This window comes from Bos grunniens, chromosome 13, assembly GCF_055505025.1.
Source record: "Bos grunniens cultivar Pamir isolate PY7600 chromosome 13, Bosgru_T2T1.0, whole genome shotgun sequence".
NCBI lineage: Eukaryota > Metazoa > Chordata > Mammalia > Artiodactyla > Bovidae > Bos > Bos grunniens.
Window position 1 is genome coordinate 67,724,807 of NC_141177.1, and position 25,635 is coordinate 67,750,441.

The following is a 25,635-nucleotide window of genomic DNA, read 5'->3' on the forward strand; positions in this document are numbered from 1 at the left end:
GGTCTGTAGGAGGTATGAGATGCTGTTTTACTCATCAGACCACATATTTATTGTTAATTGATAAAAATGGATAATGAATTGAGAAAGAAAATCTAAGAGGCCTAATTTTTTGTTGACCATTGAGATATTTGTTGGTATGGCAACCTGCAGTTCTTTCTGTTTTCCACTCTGTAAGTTGGAAATATAAATGCAAATTTATGACATTTCTGATATCAGAGTAAGACAAGGCATAGCCTTTTCCTGTGGTTTGTGAAAAAAAATGTAAATGGCTATATTCAGGTGATAACTTAATTTTTCAGCATAGACTACATGTCCCCTTAATGTCCCCCATCCCTAGAATGTTAAGATTCTTCCTAAGTACTGTGAGAATATGAGTCCTGAATTGTGCTGTGCTGTACTTAGTCACTCAGTCATGTCCAACTCTTTGTGACCCCATGGACTGTAGCCCGCCAGGCTCCTCTGTCCATGGGGATTCTCCAGGTAAGAATACTGGAGTGGGTTGTCATGCCCTCCTCCAGGAGATCTTCCCAACCCAGGGATCGAACCCAGGTCTTCCACATTGCAGGTGGATTCTTTTACTGTCTGAGCCATCAGGAAAGCCCAAGAATACTGGAGTGGGTATACCGCCTATCCCTTCTCCAAGGGATCTTCCCGACCCAGGAATCAAACCAGGGTCTCCTGCATTGCAGGAGGATTCTTTACCAGCTAAGCTACCAGGGAGTCCTGAATTATTGAGATACAGGTCTTTGGTTCTAATCATAGGCCAAGGGGCTGCCAATGACTTTATTTTGTTATTCTCAATGGACACCATCACTGAACAGAATTATTCCATCCACAATGGTGCTATTCAGTGGCCTCCTCATTGTATTCTTATCTCACTCGCATTATCCCCCAGTTCCCTTTATTTCAAGGTGTTTCTGCAGCCCTCTGCTCTCCTAAAACCCCCGTGCTGAAATGACAGTTCATGTCAGTGGCTTCCCTGAACCTGTTCAGGAATGTTCCCCACAGGCAGGGACAGATGAATGGTAAAGCAGACATTTCGCGTCAGTTGAATCCTGTTCACCGAGAACATCGCTGTCCTGGACGAACGTGAAAGAGGAAAAAGAAGCCTGGACTCACCTGGCGGAGTTTGGTTCCCACCATGGAGGCACTGCTGTCAAGCACAAACACCACGTTCTTAGGTAAAGGCGGAAGGTCTTTGGGGGCAAAATAGTGCACAAAATAGCCGTCTAGAACCTGGTGGAGGGAAGAGAAAGCAAAACGGATAGTGCCCAGGTTAGGTAGCAAAACAAACCAAAATGGAGATTCCACGGAACGTCTAAAAGTCAAAGACAGCATGAAACAGAGTCTCGGGCCAGACGCCACAGCAAAAGCATCCATGGTCCTGATTCCTCCAACTACTTGCTAATTTAATTTGGATAAGGGTAAAATCATTCCTTAAAAATATATCAATTACACTGACTCAACTTAAATCATTCATCTCTTCTAGACCCTTGTCACTCAAGAATCCTGCTTCCTGCATGATCTGTTTTTTTCCTAAGCATCTTTCATGTTCCGACATAAAGATTGCCTACATGCTGGATGCACGTTAATACATTTTGATAATCCTACCCTGTCTCTGGACAAATATGACTTACAGGAAATTGAGTCATGGGCCAGTTTCTCTAAATTAAAAAGACAGACTAAGTTCTAATTTCATCTAAAGCACCTCAGGGAAAATTAGGTTATAGGTTTCATTTGCCTCTAGATTACTGAAGCAGGAAATAGACATCCCCAGCCTCTAGCAAGGGAACATCCCTGGTGGACTCGGAGACACATTTGGTGTTAAAACAGATTTCCTAAGAGTCGGTAGTTCTCACTCTCTCAGGTGAGTACTGAAATCCCTCATTCTGGGTCTAACTAAAAGTGTCATGGAACCAATGAGAAACAGCAACAACAAACCCATTACCTGGATGTCCCCAATGCTCTGTTCCCTATTGACATCATATCTAACGATGAAATCTCCCAAAATGCCATTCTGGGCGATCTTGGCTTGCTGGACCACACTAGGCTTAAAAACAACTTTGGCAAAAGTTTCATTTTGGTTGATAACAGTAGAAGGAGGTGGCCCAGAATCATCTGTAGGCAAGATAGAAACATAATGAATAACTGAACCTATAACTTCTTCTGAAAAGAAACAAGATCTATTTTGCATGGACACAGAAAGTTAGCCTTTATTTCAGGTCTGCATTTCAGATGAACTCCCAAAACTTTGTACTGATAATATATCTCAATGCATGAGATATGTTAGCTTGCATTTCATCTCTATGTCTTCTTCTAAATCCTTTCTTACAAGAGTTTTAAAAACACACAAAAGGAGAGAAAATAGTAAAGTGAACTCTCATGGAACCATCATCCGACCCAATAATTATCAACATTTCACCAGTTTTATTTTATCTGTTTTTATGGATCCTCTCACCATTTGTTTTTAATCCTTTGGATGTGCCACATGGCATGTGGGATCTTAGTTCCCTGACCAGGGATGGAACCTGCGCCCCCTGTATTGGCAACACAGAGTCTTAAGTCAGTGGACTACCGGGGAAATCTCCCTCTCACCATTTTTTTGCTAGAATTTTAAAACAAATATGAGGCATCATACTTCAGCCATAAATGCTTCTTTGTGCGTGAGTGCATTTGTGAAGCACAAAAATACTTCAGCCGTGTCTGACTCTTTGTGACCCAATGGACTATAGCCCACCAGGCTCCTCTGTCCATGGGATTCTCCAGGCAAGAATACTGGAGCGGGTTGCCATTTCCTCCTCCAGGGGGTCTTCCTGACCCAGCGACTGAACCCACATCTCTTAAGTCTCCTGCATTGGCAGATGGGTTCTTTACCACGAGGGCCACCTGGGAAGCCCCAAATACTTCTTTATGTATCTCTACAAGAACTTTTTTCAGCGTAACCACAAAACTGGTATCAAATGTAACAAAGTTAATGCTTTGTGCTTTAACATCATCAGATACTCAGCTTGTATTTAAAGTTTCCTGATTCTCTGGAAAATGTCCTAGAATGGCAGCTTTGTTTGACTCAGGATCATAACAAAGTCCCTACATCACATTTGACTGATATTTCTGAAATCTCTCTTAATCCACAAATGTCCTCTCTCTACCCTTTTACTAGTGCTACACACACATCTTGTAAAACGCCGGTTCTGTCTTCCGTGGAGCTTCTCACGTTCTGTACGTCACGATGGTTTTTCTGTCCTGTCTTTTGGTCCCCTGCTCTCCTGGTCCCCAACTCTGGCTTGAACGTAGTGTCACAGGGAGCAGAAAACGTGCCAATGCCCAGGCCAAGAGCTCATTTAACTGTTCTGGGACACAGTCGGGGTGTCGGGTCTTTCCAATTCCCCCCATGATCTAATGCTCAATCAAGCTTGAGGCTCAAGCTCAGTCCCCTGCATCTCCTTGTGTTCGGAGGGTAGAGCTGGAGGCTGGTTAGATTCAGGTTCAGTGCTGTGGACAAGAACACTCCTGGTGACGCTGAGTCCTTACTTCTTTACCACATCAGGTGGTACGCAATATCGAGTTGTCTGCTTTTAGTTTCAGTAAGAGCGCTGGACGGTTCTGATCGCCCATGATGAAATTCCTCATCAGTCTTTCCCTTAACAGATTTATCAGTCACCGATGATGTTTGTTCAGTGTTTCATCAGAGTCGCAAAACGGCGGTTTCTAATTCTCTCATTCCTTCCATACGCAATTCTTCCATAAGGGGTGCTTTTCCTCCATCAATCATTTGGCGCTCATCACGTGCTGCTTGTCCAGAAGGTTTATGACTCTTTTAAAAAAACACTGCCCAAAGCCTTCCCCAGCACAAAACTTAGGATGTAAATTAAAATTCCAGAAAGAGGAAGAGATAAATGATTTTTTTCTGTGATTTAAGAAAAATGAGTGAGATGATATACTAAGTAAAGAACAATCTCGTTTTCCTCCTAACTTTCATTTCTTTCAGTAAGACACACTATGGAGAATTATTTCACAGACTACCCACCTTTGTAAATCCAATCAAAACTGTGTCTATATGTTGAGCAACTAGCTTTTTGAGATTTGCATGCATTATGAAGAATAGGAAAATGAGGAATTCCTAAACATCAGTATGTGGAGACTTTTAATCCAGATACTGAATCAAAGGCTGGCTTGAAATTGCTGCAAAGCATCAGATTCTCTTTTTAAGTCTATTCAAGTTGATACCATGGAGTAAGCTGACCAACAATTTTCCATCCTTAATTAGCAAAACAAAAAAGGAAATGAGGCATCATTTGCCCATGGTAATTTGTGTCTAAGAATAAACTTCCTTCTGCTAAGGACTTATTAGACAAAAGTCAAAGGAACTTTAAACATTTCCTTCACCAAAAGAGACAATTAATTTTAAGACACCATTTAGGTGTAACCTTACCAGGAACCACAAGGCAGAACTGATTCTTCTATTTTTAATACTTACCAAGGGCAGGAATTTCAGGACTGACCAGAGAGGTAGTAAACAGGGAAGTCTGTTCTTGCAGAAAGTCAGTTGTAGGTAAGAGAATACTTCCAACAGAACTGCTCATGAGAAAAAGGTGCTGGGAAACTCTCCAGGGGACCATGAAGAGTACCAGCCTGTGTTCTCTGGAGTCGTCTCTCACGGATGATTACTGGTCAGGCACCAAGAGTGAGAGGTATGAAAATACCCTAGCTAAGCACTTGAGATCACAGGAGGGTCACACGGACCTGCACTTGATACCGGGTCCACCTGTTCTCTATGAGATTTGGGGCAGGTTACTGAGCCCTAGTTATCTCATCTGTACAATGGATTTGTGGTCTACCAAACTCACTCTTGACATGGTGGTGATGTGATGTACTTAGCACCATTCTGATTCATGGGGAGCAGTCATGCTTGCTAACATTATCACCAACCAGAAACAGGTACAAAATCGAAGTGCCAGTGAACAGACGTGAATAGACATGAAATAATACATCGTGTCACACTTGGGACACTCTATGCAAGGAAGAGGAAAGGACAACTGCTACTGGCAACATGGTTGAATCAGAGTCATTTTGAGTGAAAACATAAGATACAGAAGAAAGTATTCACTATTCCCACTTACACGAAGCTCAGGAGCAGGCAAAACTCACAGCGGTCGAAAGAGCATACTGGGGCCTCTCTCCGCGGGTGGGAGCCTTGCCAACCCCTCCCTCAGGGACTGTCGCAGCCAGCCAGCCCCTGCTTCTTGGTGACCCAAAGGCCATGATCAAGAATGCTGACATGTCAGAGGAGATGCGACAGGACTCGGAGGACTTGCTACTCAGGCACTGGAGACATATAATATGCAGAAGGGCATCGCGGCCCGTATCAAGAAGGAGTGTGGCAAGAAGCACACCCCCACCTGGCACTGCATCGTGGGGAGGAACGAGTTATGTGACACGTGACACCGAACACTTCACTTCTACCTGGGCCAAGTGGCCGTTCTGTTCAAATCTGGTTAAAAGCATGGACTGTGGCACATACCCAGTGGTCCATCCAAAAACCAGGACTGCAGCCTCAACTCCAAATTTCAGAGACTGAAGTCTTCAGCCCTGCCTAAGGGAACCCCTCCATCTCTGACCCTTTATTGTGTTCTGTGCTGGGCATTCTCTGTACTAGTGTGCTGGGATTATAAAGCAATGGGCAGAACAGCTTACATCTATTTCATGCCTGTCTGCCCCATGGTTTTTCTTTTCAAAATCCATTCCTTGAAAGAAATAAATCTGTTGGAGGAAAAAAAAAAGGAAGTGCATACTGGTTCCTTTGGGGAGGGTAAACACTGACTGGGAAAGAGGATAAGGGGACATTGTGGGGTGCTGAAAATACTCTACATATTGACTTGAAAGTAACTGCTGGGTGTGTGTGTGTGTGTGTATATATATATATATATATATATGTGTGTGTGTGTGTGTGTGTGTGTAAAACTTCCTTAAGCTACACACATAAGGTTTATACACTTTATTCTATGCATACCCCAATTTTTTAAAAAAAATTTAAACTTGCTGAAAGTTGCGTAGCACAAGAGACTGAATAGTAACTCCCAGGATGGAACATAGTATTATTTGTCAAGTGGACCTCTGCCTTAGGGTAAATCTTTTTGTGTGGCCATTTATACACTCAGGGTAATACTTGGTGGCATTACACAGTGTACTAGCTGGCAGAACGAGGACCAGGGACAGAGGTACAGGGAAACATTTCCTTGTGCAGCGTCCCTAAGTGTGCATGCTCAGTTGTGTCCGACTTTGTGACCCCATGGACTGTAGCCACCAGGCTCCTCAGTCCATGGAATTTTCCAGGCAACTCACTGGGGTGAGTTGCCATTTTCTTCTCTGGGGAATTGGACTGAGTCCAACTCCAGTGAGTTGCTATTTTCTTCTCCGGGGAATCTTTCTGACGCAGGGATCTGAACCCAGGTCTCCTGCACTGCAGGCAGTCTGCTGCTTGGCAGGCAGATTCTTTACCAACTGAGCCACCAGGGAAGCCCTCCACATCCCTCAGCTCTAAGAAAGATGTCCTGTTGGCAGAGGCAGTTTCACAACTCGTCTCTCTAGCAGTGCTCCAGCAAACCCTAGATGAGTTCATCATCTGCCAGGTGATACAGACCAGCTCTACTGTGGTTTTGGACCAGCAGCCATCACCTGGGAACTTGCTAGAAATACAAGTTCTTGGGCTCGTCCCAGAAACCCTGCAGGTGGGACCCAGGGATCCGTATTTTCACAAGGCTTCCCAAGCGATTCTGGCTCCTGCACAGACAATGGTGGTGTGCCTTTGACGTATGTGAGTGGGTGGCACTAGATTCTCTCTAACCTTCAAAGTTGACACAAATGAGATTTTATTCTCTTTACACTGTGAAGGGGAACAAACCAATCAATTGTAAAGGAAATCAACCCTGAATGTTCACTGGAAGGACTGATGCTGAAGCTGAAGCTCTAATACTTTGGCCACCTGATGCAAAAAGCCAACTCATTAGAAAAGATCCTGACACTGGAAACACTGAAGGCGGAAGAAGGGGGCGATAGAGGATGAGATAGTTAGATGGTATCATTGACTCGATGCACGTGAGTTTGAGCAAGCTCCAGGAGATGGTGAAGGACAGGGAAGCCTGGCACGCACAGTCCATGGGGTGGCAAAGAGTCGGACACAACTGAGTGACTGAACAACAACACTGTCAGGATGTACCTACCATTTCATGTTCCAAGTCTTTCTTGTTGAAATGGTCTTTACAATTACCCTGAATTAATACCATTCATAGTTGAATGAAAGCACCAAGGATTAAAAAGTATAATTTCTCTCTTCATAATCAATTTGACTAGCCTCTTTGATATTAGCCATGAGAAAGGATAGTGTATTATCATTTCAGTTTCCTACTGACCTCTGATGTTTGCTAGTGTGTGATGAAAATTCATGAGATTCCTATAAATGGGCTTCTTTTATGTGCTCAAAGAGTGGGTTGATCCCCAACCGGGTTATTCACCAAGAAGCCCAGTTCCTGAGGTTGACCTCCACCCACTAAGTATCAGTCAATGTGACCCAAAGAATTTTCCACTACCTATCAAAAAAAAATATAAAGGCCCACTGGGAAAAATTCCAGAGAAGTATTTGTAGAACATAAAATCCTCTTTTTATTAGAGAGAGAAAAAAATCAATGAGGCTGCCCTAATGACTGACCAAGATCGAAAAGCAGAATAATACTATTTAGCTTTTCTTCCGCGTGAACAGGGGTCCTGCTGCCTGCCACAAAATCGGAAGCACAATGAGCTAATTTATTAGCAGGGCCCTCAGCAATCATGGGATGTGTCCTAAACATAATGAAGAGTGCAAGGAAACAGGTTGGGAGCAGACCAAGAGAATGAGAACCCGACCCACTTTTCTCATGAGAACCCACATATCCTGGCTTGCCCTTCTTCACACCCACTTGGTCAGGGCTAGCAGTGAACTTCGTGATTACTTTGAATTGGAGGAAGCTGTGTCTTCTCATGCCATCTCCCTGTTTTCAGCCAAGCAAGAGTGGTCTCCTGCAAGGTGACCTTCACGGGCACAGGACTGCCTCTAGGGCAGCCCCTGAAGATGCACCGACTGGTCTGTCTCCACCCACTCTGCCCTGCTTCTCAGGTCATCAGCATCCCCACAAGGCCTTCTTCCTGTCTGAAGTCCCATATTTTTTAACTGGAAAATATTTTTTAGAACCCATACAATAAACTGGAAAATGTTTTTTAGAACCCATACAATATCAAGGGAAGTGGGCTCCAGGGTTTGATAGACTCAAAAGACTGACTTATCATCTCTGAGCCTTAGTTCCACGCCTTTCAAATCCACTTCGTAGAATCATGGTCAGAATTAAATGACATCACATCTAAAAGGAACTAAGGATGGTGCTGTTGCTAAGTCGTGTCAGACTCTTTGCAACCCCCTGGACTGTAGCCTGCCAGGGGGTTTCTGTCCATGGGGTTTCCCAGGCAAGAATACTGGAGCGAGTTGCCATTCCCTTCTCCACGGGATCTTCCTGACTCAAAGATCGAACCCGTGGCTCCTGCATTGCAGGTGAATTCTTTACTGTCTGAGCCACCAAGAAAGTCCCACCAGACACACAATGAATGCTCAATACATACTAGCCCCCACCCTCTTTCCCTCAAGAAGCACTTTGTTATTCTGTCTAGGATGAAAGGCAACTCACGAGAAAAAAAAGACATTTTGGTAACATATAGTTTACATTTTCCAATAGCAGGTTTCTCTATACCACTGAAAACTTAGTAAAAAAATATTCATTATTGGGAGGAAAAAAAGGCACATCATGTGGAACATTCATAACAGGGAATTCAACAATGTCTGGCTTCGTTGGTAAAGAATCTGCCTGCAATGTAGGAGACCCTGGGTTCGATTCCTAGGTTGGAAAGATCCCCTGGAGAAGGGATAGGCTACCCACTCCAGTATTCTTGGGCTTCCTTTGTGGCTCAGCTGGTAAAGAATCTGCCTGCAATGTGGGAGACCTTGGTTTGACCCCTGGGTTGGAAAGATCCCCTAGAGAAGGGAAAGGCTGCCCACTCCAGTATTCTGGCCTGGAAAATTCCATGGACACATACACGACTGAGCGACTTTCACTTCACATATAGGGAATAACCTTTATAAAGGTTGTGGAGGTAGTGGTTTCTCAAGAGTTCCCTGAAATTACATACAGAATTTGGCATGAAACGGTACATGTATACTTTTTTCGGGACAGATGTCTGTAGCTTTCACCAGATTCTCCAAGGAGCCCTCTTAAGGTATAGAACCACACATACAAGTGGTATGAAGTATTCCTATTCTTGGGACTTCCCTGGCGGCCCAGTGACGAAGACTCCCAACGCATGGGACCTGGGGTTCGAGTCCTGGTCGGGGAACTGGATCCCACATGCCACAGCCAAGAGTCTGAGAGCTGCAGCTAAAGATTCCACGCGACACGACTAAGACCCAGCACAGCCACATAAACAAATAATTTTTAAAAACTCCTATTTTCCCCACCGATTCTATCTTGTACTGATAAGACATTGTTTATTTTGCATAAAGGGTGAAAAGAACAGGATGTTATTTACAGACAAACATTCCCCTCCTAGACGACCACATGGGGGGAAAGGAAAGCCAGTTGCTATGTACAGTGTCTAAAGGTGTAAAGCAAGAACCACAGTCAAGGGCATCAGTTGAACGCTACTCCCCTTTCGGTCAACTGATGGGGGATTTCCTGGCCTCTGTTTCCTGTGGGCCTTGGGTTCGCCCACTGTCAGGGAAAAGCAGCCAACACCCGGGGATTTTACAAAAGCATTTCCAAACATCTCATTTCCCCTTGGAAAAGACGTCAAACTGCCTGTGTTTGTTTATGTCACCTGCTCACCTGGGCTCCAGTGGGGAGATTTCTTCAACAGAGGGAATGAAGAATTGGGCAACTACCCTCCTTCATCGAAAAAAGACAAATTCAGGCCAATCGGCAGAGTGTTAACAGAAAAGGTGATGGGGATATAATTACGCCATGGTGACTAAGGTTAATAATACAGTGGTGCTCTTGCCTGGAAAATCCCAGGGACGGGGGAGCCTGATGGGCTGCCGTCTCTGGGGTCGCACAGAGTTGGACACGACTGAAGCGACTTAGCAGCAGCAGCAGCAGCAGCAAGGGAGCCAATCTTAAAAGTTCTCATCTCACACATACACACAAATTCTGTAACTGTGAGGGATGTCACCTAGGTTTACTGTGATCGTCATTTTGCATCATATACAAATATCAAATCAGACATAGAAAACAAATTTATGGTTACCAAAGAGGAACGGGGAGAGGGATAAATCAGGCTTTTGAGATTAACATATATACTATAAAATGGGGTGTCTCCGACGGCTCAACAGTAAAGAATTTGCTTGCAATGCAGGAGATGCGAGTTTGATCCCTGGTTCAGGAAGCTTCCCCTGGAGGAGGAAATAGCAACCCACTCCAGTATTCTTGCCTGGAAAATCCCACAGACAGAGGAGCCTGGCGGGCTACAGTCCACAGGGTTGCAAAAGAGTTAAATGCGACTTAATGACTAAATAGCAACAATATATATAAAATAATAATCAAAAAGGATCTCTGCTTAATATTCGGTAATAAACTATATGGAAAAGAATCTGGAAAAGAAGGTTCCGTGCATGCTAAGTCACTTCAGTTATGTCCGACTCTTTGTGACCCCATGGACCGTAGCCTGCCAGGCTCCTCTGTCCACAGCAAGGATACTGGAGTGGGTTGCCATGTCCTCCTCCAGGGGATCTTCCCGACTCGGGGATCAGACCCATATCTCCTATGGTTCCTGCATGACAGGTGGATTCTTTACCAGTGAGCCACTGGGGAAGTCCCTGAAAAAGAACAGATACGTGTATACGTAAACTGAATCACTTCGTCGTACACCTGAAACTAACGCAGCGTTGCAAATCAAATGCATGTCAATGAAAGAAAAACACTTTTGTGAATTTTTAAAAACTGCCCACTCTAAGTTATTCAAGGGCCATGACAAGGGCCGTGGACATCGTAGCACAGAGCAGGAACATGGTGAGGACTCGCTGTGAGCTCTTGGAACGTTTAACGTGGACACGGCTCAACACGTCAGCACATACTCGGGCAGGTGGACGGAGGGGCCCTTCAAGAGGACCATCTTGAAAGTGTTTTGATGGGTGTGGCAGTGCTCTAGTCAAGTCATGGCACATGCTTCCACCTCTGGTTTCAGTCACACCTGTGGCAGACAGTGCCATTTGCCCAGACAACATCCCACCTCGTATAGCAAACTAACACAGCAGGGAAAAGGAAGAAGCAGAGTGAGGCATCCTGAAGAAGAGGAGGATGCTTACAAGTATTAAGTGAAAGAGAAGGTCACCCTCCCGGGTGGCTCCAAGCCATCCTGTTCACAGCTGACCCCCACCCAGCTACAGCCGACGACCAGACGAGATAGCGTGGGTCCTCCTATTAGCATTAAAAACAAAACAAAACAGACCCGACTTGGAGCCAAATGATTCATACATCAGTGATTTCTGCACCGAACAATGTTGGAAACCCTCACGTAACAGCCAGATTGCTTCCTGGCAAAGGTACAGAGGCCAAGCGGGGCCATACCCTTCCAGCTGCAGCCTGGAGACTGGATCCCGGGGAGGGACATACGGCAGCAGGGAACCGGAGCTGGGGGTGAACCGTTAGTCACAATGCAGGCTTTAATAGCGCAGGGAGGCCAGATTTAGCAAAGAAAAAGAATGCCCTATCACATCTGAATTTCAGATACACCACCAGTGACTTTCTAGGATAAGCATGTCTCAGATACTGCATGGGACACGTTGTTTACTTGGAGTTTCAAATTTAAACCCAGCATCCCCTCTTTTATCTGGCAATTCTGGAAACAAGTCTTCTGGAACCAAACTCTGCCTCCGAATCCCTCCTTCACAACAGAATAAGAGCCATACCCAAGATCTGGAGAACTTAACCAACTTAAACCAGGCAGGGGGTGACAGAGGATGAGGTGGTTGGATGGCATCACTGACTCAAGGAACATGAGTCTGAGCAATCTCCAAGAGGTAGTAAAGGACAGAGAAGCTTGGCATGCTATATACAGTCAGTCCATGGGGTCGCAAAGAGTCGGACACAACTTAGCAACTGAGCAACAACAAACCAGGAAGGTGTTGAAACCCCAATGGCATCTACATTGTTGACAGTTATTTATTCTTAAATTCTCTTAACAAATACTTACTGAGCACCCATTCTATGGCAGGCACCATGCTAGTTGCCTCCATTACAATCCCGAGAGCCATTACAGCAAACGGCAGGGTCAGGAGGTTACCAGACCAAGCAAAGGAAAAGAAAAATATGATTTTTAAACAGATTCAACCAACTCCTCACTGGTGTCTACGGATACACAAGACACTGTAGATACACACAAGTCTAGCCGGCAGTCAAAGGTGACTTGAGCTTGCAGGACTCAAGACTGGTCATTAATTTATCCTCAAAGACCCCCGCAGAGTCAACAATCTCATCTTCCAACATCAAAGGTAATGAAACTGTATTTCTAGTGCTTCTCTTCTTTCTAATGAAGCTTTCTTGGTTCTTAGGATTATTTTATGGGAACCTGACCTAGGAGTGATACAATTAAAAAGCACACTGTAGGCTGAGTTCCTGGGCAGGTAAAGGGTAATGAGCACACATTCCTTGCAGAGCACTTGGTGGGGGCGGGGGCGGGGTGGGTGGGGGTGGCACGGGTATGGGTTCTAAAAACCTAAAGCATAATTTTTTTTTTTCAGAAAAGATACAAGTTAACTTACATACAAACCAGAAATACACCCACAGACATGGAAAACAAATTTAGGGTTACCAAAGCGGGGAAGGTGGGGTAAGGGAAGAAATAAATTAGGAGTTTGGGATTAACATATACTACTATATATGGGCTTCCCTGGTGGCTCAGACAGTAAAAAATTTGCCAGCAATACAGGAGACCCCAGTTTGATCCCTGGGCCAGGGAGATCTCCTGGAGAAGGGAATGGCAACCCATTCCAGTGTTATCTCCTGGAGAAGTCAATGGACAGAGAAGCCTGGCTAGCTAAAGTCCATGGGGTCGCAAAGAGTCAGACACGAGTGAGCGGCTAAGCACAGACAGTACATAAGGGGAAAGGATCTGAAGAAATAGATACACATGTACATATAACTGAATCGCTTTGTTGTACACCTGAAAGTGACACGACACTGTAAATTAACTATACTTCAACTTTTAAAATGGTTAAAGATAAATGAATAAAATAATTCATCTAAAAAAAGCTGCTTCTATGGGTCAGGATCCTAATAGAGTTCATGTCCATACATTCTGCCGGGAGGTCCAAAGTAAGGCTCCTAACATTTACCAACTGTCAAAACCACCTGGGGTGCTTTGAAAAATGCAGCTGTCTGAAAAGAGAGACAGAAAGTGGATTAGTGTTTGCCTGGGGCTGAGGCTGGAACAGGGAGTGACTGCAAAGACGCACAAACAGCTTTTCGGGGTGATAGGAATGTTCTAAACTTGGATTGGGCTGATGGTTGCGCAACTTTGCAAGTGTACAAAAATTACTGAGTTAGAAGACTTAAAATGAGTAAATTTTATGCTATGCAAACTTAGCCTCAATAAAACTGCTTTTTTAAAAAAAGCAAAGAACAGGACTTCCCTGGTGGTCCAGTGGTTAAGAATTTGCCTGCCAATGCAGGGAACAAAGGTTCAATTCCTGGTTTGGGAAGATCCCACATGCCCTGGAACGACTAAGCCGGTGAGCCGCAGCTACTGAAGCCCGCATGCCTAAAGCCCGTGCTCCACAGCAGGAGAAGCCACAGCAACGAGAAACCCGGACACTCCCACTAGGGAGCACACCCCATCCACCGCAACTAGAGACAGCCAGACGCAGCAATGAAGATCTAGCAAAGCCAAAAGTAAATAAATAAAAATTTTAAAAAGAAATGAGCAAAGAATATAAAGGATAAACTATGCAAGTCACAGAGCCATATCTGTTTAATGGTAGGAAAAATTTTGAGCATTATTCTTGAGCATTACAAATAAATAAATTAAAAGCACTCATAAAATTTTCAGTTTCTCATGGAATAGACTCAGAATATCACACCTCAAAATACAGTTATCGAGGCCTTAACCTGGGTAAATTCTAATTCAAGTGTTTGAATGAGGACTCAGTCATCTGTTTTTTTTTTTAACCTCTCCAGATGACTCTAGGGTATAGCCAGGTTTGAGCATCACTGATATAAAGCCAAAGGAGATGAAAAAGGCCCTTAGGTACCTTATTTCTAATATTGTTTATCTCATTTTATTTTACTCCGAGCCATCAGGGATCTGATCATAAAAGAAAATTTTATGGCCCCAACCAGTTTTTTGTTTTGCTTTTTTTTTTTTTTTTTTGAATCATGGAAAGGACAATAGGTGCCACAGGACCACAAGAAGTTTGAGATTTTAACCTAGAGAGTGAAGTAACCAGCTTTAAACCAATCACATAGATGGAATATTTATCCAGGTTATGACTTAAGATCGTCAGACATCCAGGGATGCTCCAGAAAAGAATGAATTTCAAATACTCTTGTTCCATTGAGCCCCCAAATCATCAAGTTACTGAGGGAGAAGGAAGCAGGGTGAAGGAAGAGAGAGGGAGTGTGGTCTTGCACTGAACACCAATTTGTAACCTGTTAGAGTTTGAACCACACACACAAGTTAACTGTTTTAATAATCCAGAAAGTAGAATGCTTTGACTTGCAAATTACGTCTCACAGCATTGGCTTTCACATTGAGACAAAGTTCATTCATTTATGGTTCAATAGCTATGGGCTGAACACATCAGACAAGGAAACTGAGGCAAAAGTAGGTTCCACAGCTTTTAGGCTTTCTCTTCTTTTTATGGACCTAGGGGGAGACATGGAATCTGAACTCACACCCTAAGTATTTTACAAAAGCTCCCAGGGAGGGCTGTCCTAGAAGTCTGGTGTGCACAAGCCGAGTCTAGTAGCTAGCACACAGTCATTCTTATCTAGAACTGCTTCTCTAACAATATCAGAGGGTCCAGTGGATAGAGATTTGCTCAGAGAACATCCAGAAGTCTGACCTCAGCGGCCCGCACTGGCTCCAGTCCACATTCACACGCTCGCAGCCCACGTCCGGGTCTCAGTTCTATTCTAGCTGCATCTCTGCCCGGGTGCTTTTGGAACACATGCAACAACATCCAGGCACAATCACAGCATCCTGTGCCTCTGGCTCCTTCCTGCAGCGGCTGTTTTGCAGGAACAGCAGCAGCTGAGCTCTGGACTGGACTGAAGAGCAAAAAGGGCCCCAGTCCACCGCACCTGGCCCAGGGAACGGCCCGTGAGATCTCTCGCTCTGCAAGGCCAGATATCTGGTCTGGTGCAAAGAGCCAGGAAAACAATTTTCTTAAAAATAAACAAATTCCCAGGAGATCAATGGTCTGGAAACATTCCTCAGAGATTCCCACAGGCCCTGCTGATAAGCAGTGAGCAACTTTACAAACAACCATCAGGATTCAGACCTAGCCCTTACAGGATGACCCACACACCACCACACAGACACATCTTGGAAGAGTCATGGTGGTTCTGAACCCGGCAGGGCACACAGGCACTTCATTTCTAGAGCAGGATAACCATCCTTCCCATGTGGGATAATTTCCTGATAAATTATGATTAGGAAAAAATGAAATTTTAAAACATTCTTTGTTATTAGTTTAGGTGTGTATTTTTTTCGTTTCTTTTTTCCCTTTTCTTCTCTACTTTGCAGACACCTAATCAGCTATCTACTCTTTAAAAGGCACAGTGTTTGATACCGTACGGAGGGGCTTTCCTGGTGGTCCAGTGGCTAAGACTCCATGCTCCCAACATAGGCAGTCTCGGTTCCATCCCTGGTCAGGGAACTAAGATCCCACATGCCACAATTAAGACTGGATGAAGCTAAATAAATAAATGATAATTTTTTTTAAAAAAACTAATACAAGATGACAAAGGTTAATCTGACAAAGTCTTGTTTCAAAATAATTTATGATCTAATAGGAGAGATAAGATTTGGAGAGGAAAAACTAAATAGAAGGTAATTGTAATAATGATGATGATTAAGATTTTACTTGGCATGAAAGCTTCTCAATGACCCTGAGAGACGGTTATAATCCCTATTTACAGATGTGTAAGCTGATCTCACAGGGCCCAAGTCATTTTTTTCAAGGATATTAACTCTTAACTGATCACAAATCCATTAACCCCACCTATGGTGACCTCAATGATCTAAGAATGATGTCTTTTATCTCATATCATTTCTGAATGTCAGGTCTCTTGACAATATCTTTAACTTTTGATGAGATCTGGACGGACTGCAAACTCAGTGCTTGGAGTTAACTTCTAACAAAGACCTGCATCCATGCTCCAGTCTTTGAGAGCAAACTACCTCTCTCATCCAGAGTCGTTCACTGAACTGCGTGCTGGGGGCACAACGAGGTTCCATACCGTTTACTCTTCCCACTAACAGCTCCAGGTCTTCACTATTTTCCCCTCAAGTAAGATTAACAACATTCTCTTATTCCTCATGTCAAGGCATTTCTCTTGTCTCCTTACAAACTCATCCCTAAATATTCTTGTACGAGAAGGCTTCTTGGGCGACTCTGCACCCTCCTTGCAGTCACAGGGGTTGAATTCAGGTTCTGCATTTTCTGCGATCTCTTATCACTCAGCCTTTCCCTGACCTCAGGGTCACAGGTACCCAAAGCCTTGTCTTTTTAACCCTGGTGCAATTTGGGGGGCACATCTGTATCGTTATCCAACTTGACGTTAGACCTTACAGATATATTTAGGATAAGGCCGAATGCAAGTGAATATTAAATATAAACTATTAGTTGATGTTAATATAGCAATTAAATTAGATTGAATTTTTCATGATCATCTCAGCAAAGAGTGCTACTTAAAAAATTAAAATATAAGGGGACTTCCTTGGTGGTGCAGTGGTTAAGAACCCGCCTGCCAACCCAGAGGACATGGGTTCAACGCCTGGACCCGGAATGAAGATTCTACATTCTCTGGGGCAACTAAACCTCAAGGAACAACTACTGAAGTCCGCTCGCCCTAGAGTTTACCATCTACAAGAGAAATCCAAGTACCACAACTACATAGAGCCCACACGAAGCAATGAAGACCTAGCACAGTCCAAAATTAATCAATTAGTTAACTTTAAAAAAATTAAAATCTGAGAAAAACTCAAATTAAGTGATCCTGCTGATGAACACAAATGTCTGGGTCTAAATCAAATTTCCAGTACATATCTTTCTCTAATTTTAGAAAGAATATAGCACATTAGTTAGATGTTTCTGTTAATGTTAAATGTTTGTTTTGATAACACAGTATTTAAAAATAAGGTAAAATAAAACAGTATTAGAAAATGACCCCATCATCCCTCACCCATAAATGATTATTTTATATGACTTCCTAGTCTTTGGTCAGCTTCACAGTTACGATATTTAACATTAAAGCGTACATACAAATGTGTCTCTTTTTTCTTTATCATATGATGAATTGTTTTTACAACCCCAATTTACTAATCACATCCATGTACTTGAATATTTAGGATGAAGGAGTGCTTTTGCTACTACAAACATTATCAAACACGTCCGTATATATAATCATCCCAACATTTTAGATGCCTCACCAAGGGTGGAGTCCCAGAAGCGACACAAGAGTGAGAGATGATGAGAACATTGTAAAGTCTCCTGATAGAGCACGGCTTTAACAAAAGCATTACTGGGACTTTACTGGTGATCCAATGGTAAAGTGTCTGCCTGGTCAGGGAACTAAGACCCCACATGCCTCGGGACAACTAGAGTCTGTGCCACAGCAAAAGATCCCCTGAACTGTAAACCAGACCCGATGCAGCCAAATAAATAAATTTTCTCTAAAAATGCACAGGGCACTGTCTTTGCTTGGCTGTTGTCCTTCAGATCCTCGCTTCACCCTGGGCCTGGACGGCAGGGGCACCATCGGCTTTAACGCCGGGACACCTGAACACACCTGCCGGCACCTCTCACCTGGCCCCCGGCCGCTGCCCCTCTGCCGGCTGTTCTGCAGCCCCAGCACCTCCAGCTCCGCGATGCCTGGCCTCTCCAGCACAGTCACCTCCACCGTCAGCCGCCCCACCAGCTGCTGGGGTCGCACGCTGACCACGTGCTCGTACTTCCCCAGCCGTCTCTGCAGGAGCTCCTCGTAACTCAGGAGGAAGGCAGCCTTGTCCTTGCTGGGAAGCACCGCAGAAGCTCTGAATGTCTCCGTTCCCTTCTCCCTGGAAGGAAGAGAAAAGGCAATGGGGGATCAGAGAAAGCCAGGAGCCCTCAGGTCCAAGACGGTCCCAGCCAAGCGCTCTCAGTGAGAACCCTCAGCATTCCCTACCACCAAGCCACCAGCCACTGCAGCCATCCCCACGATGCACCCTGAAAGGCTTCAGGATGGAGGGAAATAGGAGCCTGACCTATAGTTAATTATAGGTTATAGTTAGAGGTAGCTAAGGTGCATACCTAAGGACTCATTTCAAAGAGCCCAGACTCTTGCACCTTCCCATACACAGAAAAGCACTAAAACCATTCACCTGAGACATCTGGATTTTTTTCTGATTAGTAGGCATGTTCTGATATTCAACTACATTTATTTTTTCAGTAGAACCTCCTCCATATCCTAGTCCTCCCTTACTTCTCTGGAACAGTCCCTCAGAGCTACCTGAGAGATGGTCTCCAGGGCTATGGTCCTCAAAAATGCCCCCAAGAAAACATAATCCTCGACCTCCAGGTTGCGCGTAACTTTTTCAGTCGATATTAGAAAGAAAAACTAGAATTTAGCTTTGGGAAGAGAAGCAAACGCCTGCATTAAAGGAACGTTATACGGGTTCGAGGAATCCTGAAGAGCAGAGAGTTCAAAGACCACGGAAACCTTCTACTTCTTTCTCCCTGACGCAGACCCGAGGGGGCAAAGGGGAAGACGACTGACACAGGTGACCCCAAGGAAAAACACACAGGGCCCTCCCCGGTGGTCCAGTGGTTAATACTCCACACTGCCAATGCAGGGCTGCCAGTTTGATCCCTGGTCTGGGAACGGAGATCCCATATACCAGACGAGGCATGGCCAAAATAAATTAATGAATAAAGTAACATTTTTTTTAAAAAAAGGAAAGCAGATACATGCTGTGATCCAACTGAACAGAACTGTGGCATGATTCTGAACAATTTGTGAAATGTAAAAAAAATTAATAATAATCCTCATAAAGCCCACACTATTTTCTCTAGATCCTGTGATCGTTTTTCTTCAAAAGGAAGAGATACTTTTTTCAACTGGGCTAGCAGAGAAGGAAACAAATCTCAGTATACTAGGTGGCTCTGCAGTTAATGTTATTTACAGTCATTCAAAGTGAATTGACTTATTGGTCTTCAATGTTTGGATTCAGTTTATAGACAAATAATTCAAATACCATGACAGATCAGAATTTAAATATTGATAATTCTGACAAAGCAAAAGTAAATGATTAAGTAGGAAAAGAAAAGGGTGACATGCAGGAGAGAGAATACTACCATTGAAGATATCAGGGCTCATCTAGGATGGTATAACTCTGCTTATACTGAAGAAGAAAAAGAAATAATACAAAAATTTGGAATGCAGAGAGGAAGTGGGAGTATTATAAATCTGCTGAATCCTCTTTCTTCACAGCAGAGAATCAATAATCAATATCTGATTTTTATCAAGAAATTTTTTAAAAAGCAAGACTATAGTCAAAGTTATGGTTTTTCCAATAGTCATGTACAGATGTGAGAGTTGGACCATAAAGAAGGCTGAGTGCTGAAGAATTGATGCTTTCAAATTGTGGTGATGGGGAAGAGTCTTGAGAGTCCCTCAGAGAGTAGGGAGATCAAAACAGACAATACTAAAGGAAATACTCATTGAAAAGACTTTTATGCTGAAGATAAAGCTCTAATACTTTGGTCACCTGGTGAGAAGAGCTGACTCACTGGAAAAGACCCTGATGCTGGCAAAGATTGAGGGCAAGAGGAGAAGGGGGCAGCAGAGGATGAGATGGTTGAATGGCACCACCGACTCAATGAACATGAGTCTGAGCAAAGTCTGGGAGATAGTGAAGGACAGGGAAGCTTGGTGTGCTGAAGTTCATGGGGTCGCAAAGAGTTGGACATGACTTAAGTGACTGAACAAGAACAACAATCATAATATTTAGAATAAGGGAGGTAACTACCATAAAACTACAGAAATATCAGAAGTGGATCTTTCTAGGGCATGAGAACTGGGGGATGGGGGTGAGTGGGTTTTTGATCATAAACCCTCAGCTACTATATTGTTAACCAGTTATATTATATATTCTTAATATGGTAAAAATAAAAAGATAAATCCTTGAAACAGGGTGAAAACAAGATGAGAAGTCAAAGAGGTAGAAAACTTGACACTTGGCTGTAGTGGACTTTTAATTCTTGAATTCAATGGTACTTACCCATTATCTTCTATGGTTTTATTCCTCTTCTCTTTTACCTTATCACCATTTCTCTTTTCTCTCTCTGTAATTTCTCCCTGATACACCTTGTCTCCAATAAGCCTGAAACACAAGAGACAGCTGTGTTGACTTAAGAGAACGAACTTATGGATGTCGGGGGGAGGGATGGGAGGAGGGATAGTTGAGTTTGGAGGGGACATGTACATGCTGCTGTATTTAAACTGGAGAACCAACAAGGACCTAGTGTATAGCACAGCGGACTCTGCTCAATGTTACGTCGCAGCCTGGAAGGGAGGAGAGTTTGGGGGAGAATGGATACTTGTATATGTATGGCTGAGTCCCTTCACTGTTCTCCTGAAACTATCACAGCATTGTTTATCGGCTATACCGCAATACAAAGTAAAATCTTTAATTGAAAAGAAAAAAAGAGAGACAGCTGTGCTGCCAGCTTGCCAAGACAAACTCAAGCATGGAGCTCATAACCATGACAACCCTAGAAAATATTTTTGTTTGCCTCCTGGATATGCACTGAGAATGCATTCCAGACTAGGGCACTACCCTTGCATCACTCATTTCGTTCTAGGGCAAATTTCAACAGGTCCATGTGTTAAGAGCCAACCCATGGTGCCTCTGATTCTCCAGGAGGGACACAGAAGACCTGCTCAAACAAACTTCCAAGAAGATGCACCAACTAGAATCCTGCCCAGACCTAAAATTAAACCCACACACCTATTTTGCATCTCTTTACCTCTTAGTTCAGGTGAAAAGAAGAAATATATGGTGTCTAGTTATCAAAGGTTTATCATGCTGGCTGGTCCTTCAGATGTCAGCTTCAAAACTGACTCCTCTGAACCACCTCTCCAACTCCCCGACCTAAAAGAGCCCCCTCAATCCTACCTGTCATCTCTATAGCACTCACTACTGTCTGAAGGCAATCTCATTATTCATCTGTTTGCTTATTTGTTTCTCCCCAGAGGAATTTCTAGAGCAGAACAACACTCATCTTTTTCAAAGAAGTAGACCAATCACCCAAGTGTGCCTGGCCCGGGGTGGGGAGACATTTGTTGGAGAGAAAGAAAGAGGAAATGAAGGGGACGAAAGAAGAGATAATAAAAAGGAGGCAGGGGGAAATGGGGATGGAAAGAAGAAGGCAGAGTGGAGGGAATCAACCTTCTTTCCCATGGACAGTCCTTTGGGTTGAGAATTTATATATTCTCAGGGTCAAAGGCTGTGGTCCTCACAGCATCTCAGGCTCCCCCTGACCACTCTACAGAGAAATCTTCATTCCAGGGTTCACCTACGCAGTGAAGTTAGTGATGAAAGCTGCAGCTGGAATCTGCATCTGAAACGTGACTTCCTGGTCCTCAGAGCCTCTGTTGAGCATCCTACAGGCAACTGTGGTGAAGGCATAACGGGAGATGATGGTAGACTTCACTGAAAACTCCGTCATCAAGGGTTTCGTTTTCTGTTGGAATCAAAACACACAGTATGCTGTGCACTTGAAAGAATCACAACACTGTAAATCAGCTATACTTCAATTTTTAAAAAACACAGTATTTTCCACACACATAGCCCACAAAAGCATGATTCAACCATTTGGGGGTAGGGATGGTCTTTCTTTTCTGTAAGAGAAAATCATCTTCAATTTGGGAGTCCTTGAACTTGTGATTGATTTCTTTCTTTGTCTTGTCCTGAGTTCCTGTGATTTCCCCCTTCACTTGTAAGAAAACCACAGCTGAACAAGCACACGACAGAGAAACAACCCGCTTAGCCCAGCTTTAAGAAATGAACCCAGTAGGACGGATAAATTAGAGACTGGGATTAACATATACATGAAAATGAAAGTGAAAGTTGCTCAGCCATGTCCGACTCTGCGAACCCATGAACTATACAGTCCATGGAACTCTCCAGGCCAGCATACCGAAGTGGGCAGCCTTTCCCTTCTCCAGGGGGACCTTCCCAACCCAGGGATTGGATCCAGGTCTCCCGCATTGCAGGCGGATTCTTTACCAGCTGAGCCACCAGGGAAACCCAACATATACACACTACTATGTATAAAATAGGGATTCCCAGGCGGCACTAGTGGTAAGGAACCTGCCGGCCGACGCAGGAGACCTGGGTTCGATCCTGGGGTCGGGAAGATTTTCTCGGAGGAGGGCATGCAACCCACTCCAGTATTTTTGCCTAGAGAATCCCATGGACAGAGGAGCCTGAAGGGCTACAGTCCATGGGGTCACAAAGAGTCGAACACGACTGAGCGCCTTAGCACACACACACATGTGTAAAACAGATAATCAACAAGGACCTACCGTAGAGTACAGGGAACTCTACTCAATACTCTCTAATAATCTATATGGGAAAAGAATCTGAGAAAGAACGGATATATGCATGTATGTAACTGAATCACTTTGCTGTATACCTGTAACTAACACAACATGGTAAATCTACTTCAAAAAACGCTTTTTTAACTGTAAAAAAAAAAAAAAACAGACACATGCAAGTTTTCCAATTTAACAGAGTTAACTTTGCTTAAAGAATTTAATACATTATTGGGATTTTATAAATATGTGAAGCACATAACACTTTTATAAATTTTTAGATCACATTTCTAGGATCACTGAATTGATCACAAGATCACAGCATGCCTAAAGAAATTCTCATACTTCCAAATTAATTTCAATATCCACTTAGAGAAACGATACTGTGGGGTTTTTCCGTTCAGATGACAATCCCACTATTATACAATGAAATCAACACTGAGCTCAAGAAAGTATTTGGGGAATTGGAACCCCCAAAAAGGAAAGTGTATGCTAATTACATTTATCCCTAAAGCTTCTGATAAAGGGCAGTGGCTAGAAAGTGCAAATTTAAAGGCTGGTTAAAATTATTCACTGATCTCTGTGCATCCATAATACGTGTATATGCTTCTATCTCTTTGTATTATAATTTCAGCAAAGTGTCTTCATCACAAGCATTGAGCCAAGCCAGAGTAGGGGTGGGGTTGAAGGCAGAGTTTTGGAGACTATTCATCCGGTGGCTGAACTTAAAGTAGAAAAAAAAAATTAACTGCATTTGAAAGATTTTCACCTAAAAAGAAAAGAAGTTCTCTCATTTGGTCTGAGAAGGAATTATTTCAAAACAATGGTTCTCAAGATATGGTCCACAGATCAGCAACAACAGTATTACCCAGAAACTTTTGTTAAAAATGTAGAAACTTTAACACATATATGTGGAATCTATAAAAATGGTACTGATGACCTATCTGCAGGGCAGGAATGGAGATGCAGACACAGAGAAGGGACTTGTGGACACAGTGGGTAAAGGGGAAGGTGGGATGAACTGAGAGATTAGCATTGACCTATATACTGTACCGGGCTTCCCTGGTGGCTCAGCTGTAAAGAATCTGCCTGCCAATGCAGGAGACCCAGGAGAAGCAAGTTTGATCCCTGGGTTGGGAAGATCCCTTGGAGGAGGAAATGGCAGTCGACTCCAGTATTCTTGCCTGGAGAATCCCCATGGACAGAAGAGCCCGGTGGGCTACAGTCCATAGGGTCCCAAAGAGTCGGACACGACTGAAGCGACTTAGCCTGCACATTTACACTACCACGCGTGAAACAGACAGCTAGTGGGAGCTGCTGAATAGCACACGATGCTCAGCTTGGTGCTCTGTGATGAGAAGAGGGGTGGGCTGGGAGGGTCGGAGGGAGTCTCAAGAGGGAGGGGATATATGTATACATACAGCTGATTCACGTTCTTGTACAGCAGAAACTAACACTGTAAAGCAATTATCCTCTGATTAAAATATAAAAAATTTTAGAAGAAGAAATGTAGTTTCTCGGACTCCACCCCAAACTCACAGAGCAAGAATCTCAGGGGCCAGGCCAGCAATCTATGTTTCAACATGCCCTCTAAGGGACTCTGATGTTTGAGAAACACTTTTTAAAATTAATATTGCTAGATGACACTTCATGTATTTCTGCTATAGTTTTATAATATCTCTAAATTGAGAGGGCTTCCCAGGTGGCTCGGTAGTAAAGAAACTGCCTGTCAAGAATGAGACATGGGTTCAACCACTGGGTCGAGAAGATCCCCTGGAGAAGGAAATGGCAAACCACTCCAGTAGTCTTGCCTGGGAAATCCCGTGGACGGAGGAGCCTGGTGGGCTATAGTCCATGGGGTTGCAAAGAGTTGGACACAACCTAGCAACTAAACAACAATATAAATTGAGAGGGCTTGAATAAATCACCAAAATTATGTCTTCTTTTGAGATCCAAGAATATAAAGCAAAGCCAAAAGTAAGGAATAAAGCTTTGGATTTTAAGAAATTATTCCTGAAATCAGGAATAACTGATGACAAAATATTCTTTATGTACATCTGGTCTCTTTAGGACAAAATCTGCTGCATGACGCCACGGTGTCTGGAGAGAAATTAATACAACAGTAAAAACTGCACACCCTCTTCGTCTCTTTAGATGTTTGAGTTTACAACCCTGCTTTAGTTGGGAGTTGCCCTTGAGCTGCATTTAGATATTGGGTTAATTATTCCAAACTCTACGCTCTGTCTCATCATGACACATTTTACTGCTTTTGTTTTGGGAACTAGACTTCTGCATATTAGAAACACCCCTGAAATGAAGAAGTTATAGTGTAAGCTGCAAAGACAAATATGAAGAAAAAAAGAAGAAACTCAAGTCCAATCCCATCGCTTAACCAACGTAAGATCAGGATAGGGTACTTGCCTCCAGTCACACAGGGGGAGCTAAGAAATCCAGAGTAAAAAGAAATGAGCTATCAAGCCATAAAAAGACACAGAAGAACCATAAATGCATATTCCTAAATGAGAGAAGTCCATATGAAAAGGCTACGTACTGTATGACTCCAACCCTATAACGTTCTGGAGACGGCAAAAGTACAACTATTGCAGGGAGGGGCAGTCTGTGAACACTCGAGTCCAGGATTTCTAGGGCAGTGAAGATACTCAGTTTTGTTGTTGTTGTTCAGTTGCTACGTCATGTCCCAACTCTTTGTGACCCCGTGGATTAGAGCCCACCAGTCTCCTCTGTCCATGGAACTCTCCAGGCA

At 43.6% G+C, this 25,635-nt stretch overlaps 1 protein-coding gene and 1 pseudogene across 1 annotated transcript in view; one reads left to right on the top strand and one right to left on the bottom strand.

Moving 5' to 3' along the window:
• Nucleotides 1–25,635, bottom strand: part of ITIH5 (inter-alpha-trypsin inhibitor heavy chain 5) — an 82,609-nt gene that overhangs the window by 35,659 nt on the left and 21,315 nt on the right. The window contains exons 3-7 of the mRNA XM_086334815.1: nt 21,855–22,018; nt 20,554–20,655; nt 18,101–18,351; nt 1,949–2,118; nt 1,120–1,236 (exon numbers count right to left, since the gene is read on the bottom strand). Of these exons, the coding sequence (XP_086190941.1) occupies nt 1,120–1,236; nt 1,949–2,118; nt 18,101–18,351; nt 20,554–20,655; nt 21,855–22,018 (804 nt within the window). The remainder of the gene's footprint in view (nt 1–1,119; nt 1,237–1,948; nt 2,119–18,100; nt 18,352–20,553; nt 20,656–21,854; nt 22,019–25,635) is intronic.
• LOC147361174 (dynein light chain 1, cytoplasmic pseudogene) lies at nt 5,087–5,608 on the top strand (annotated as a pseudogene).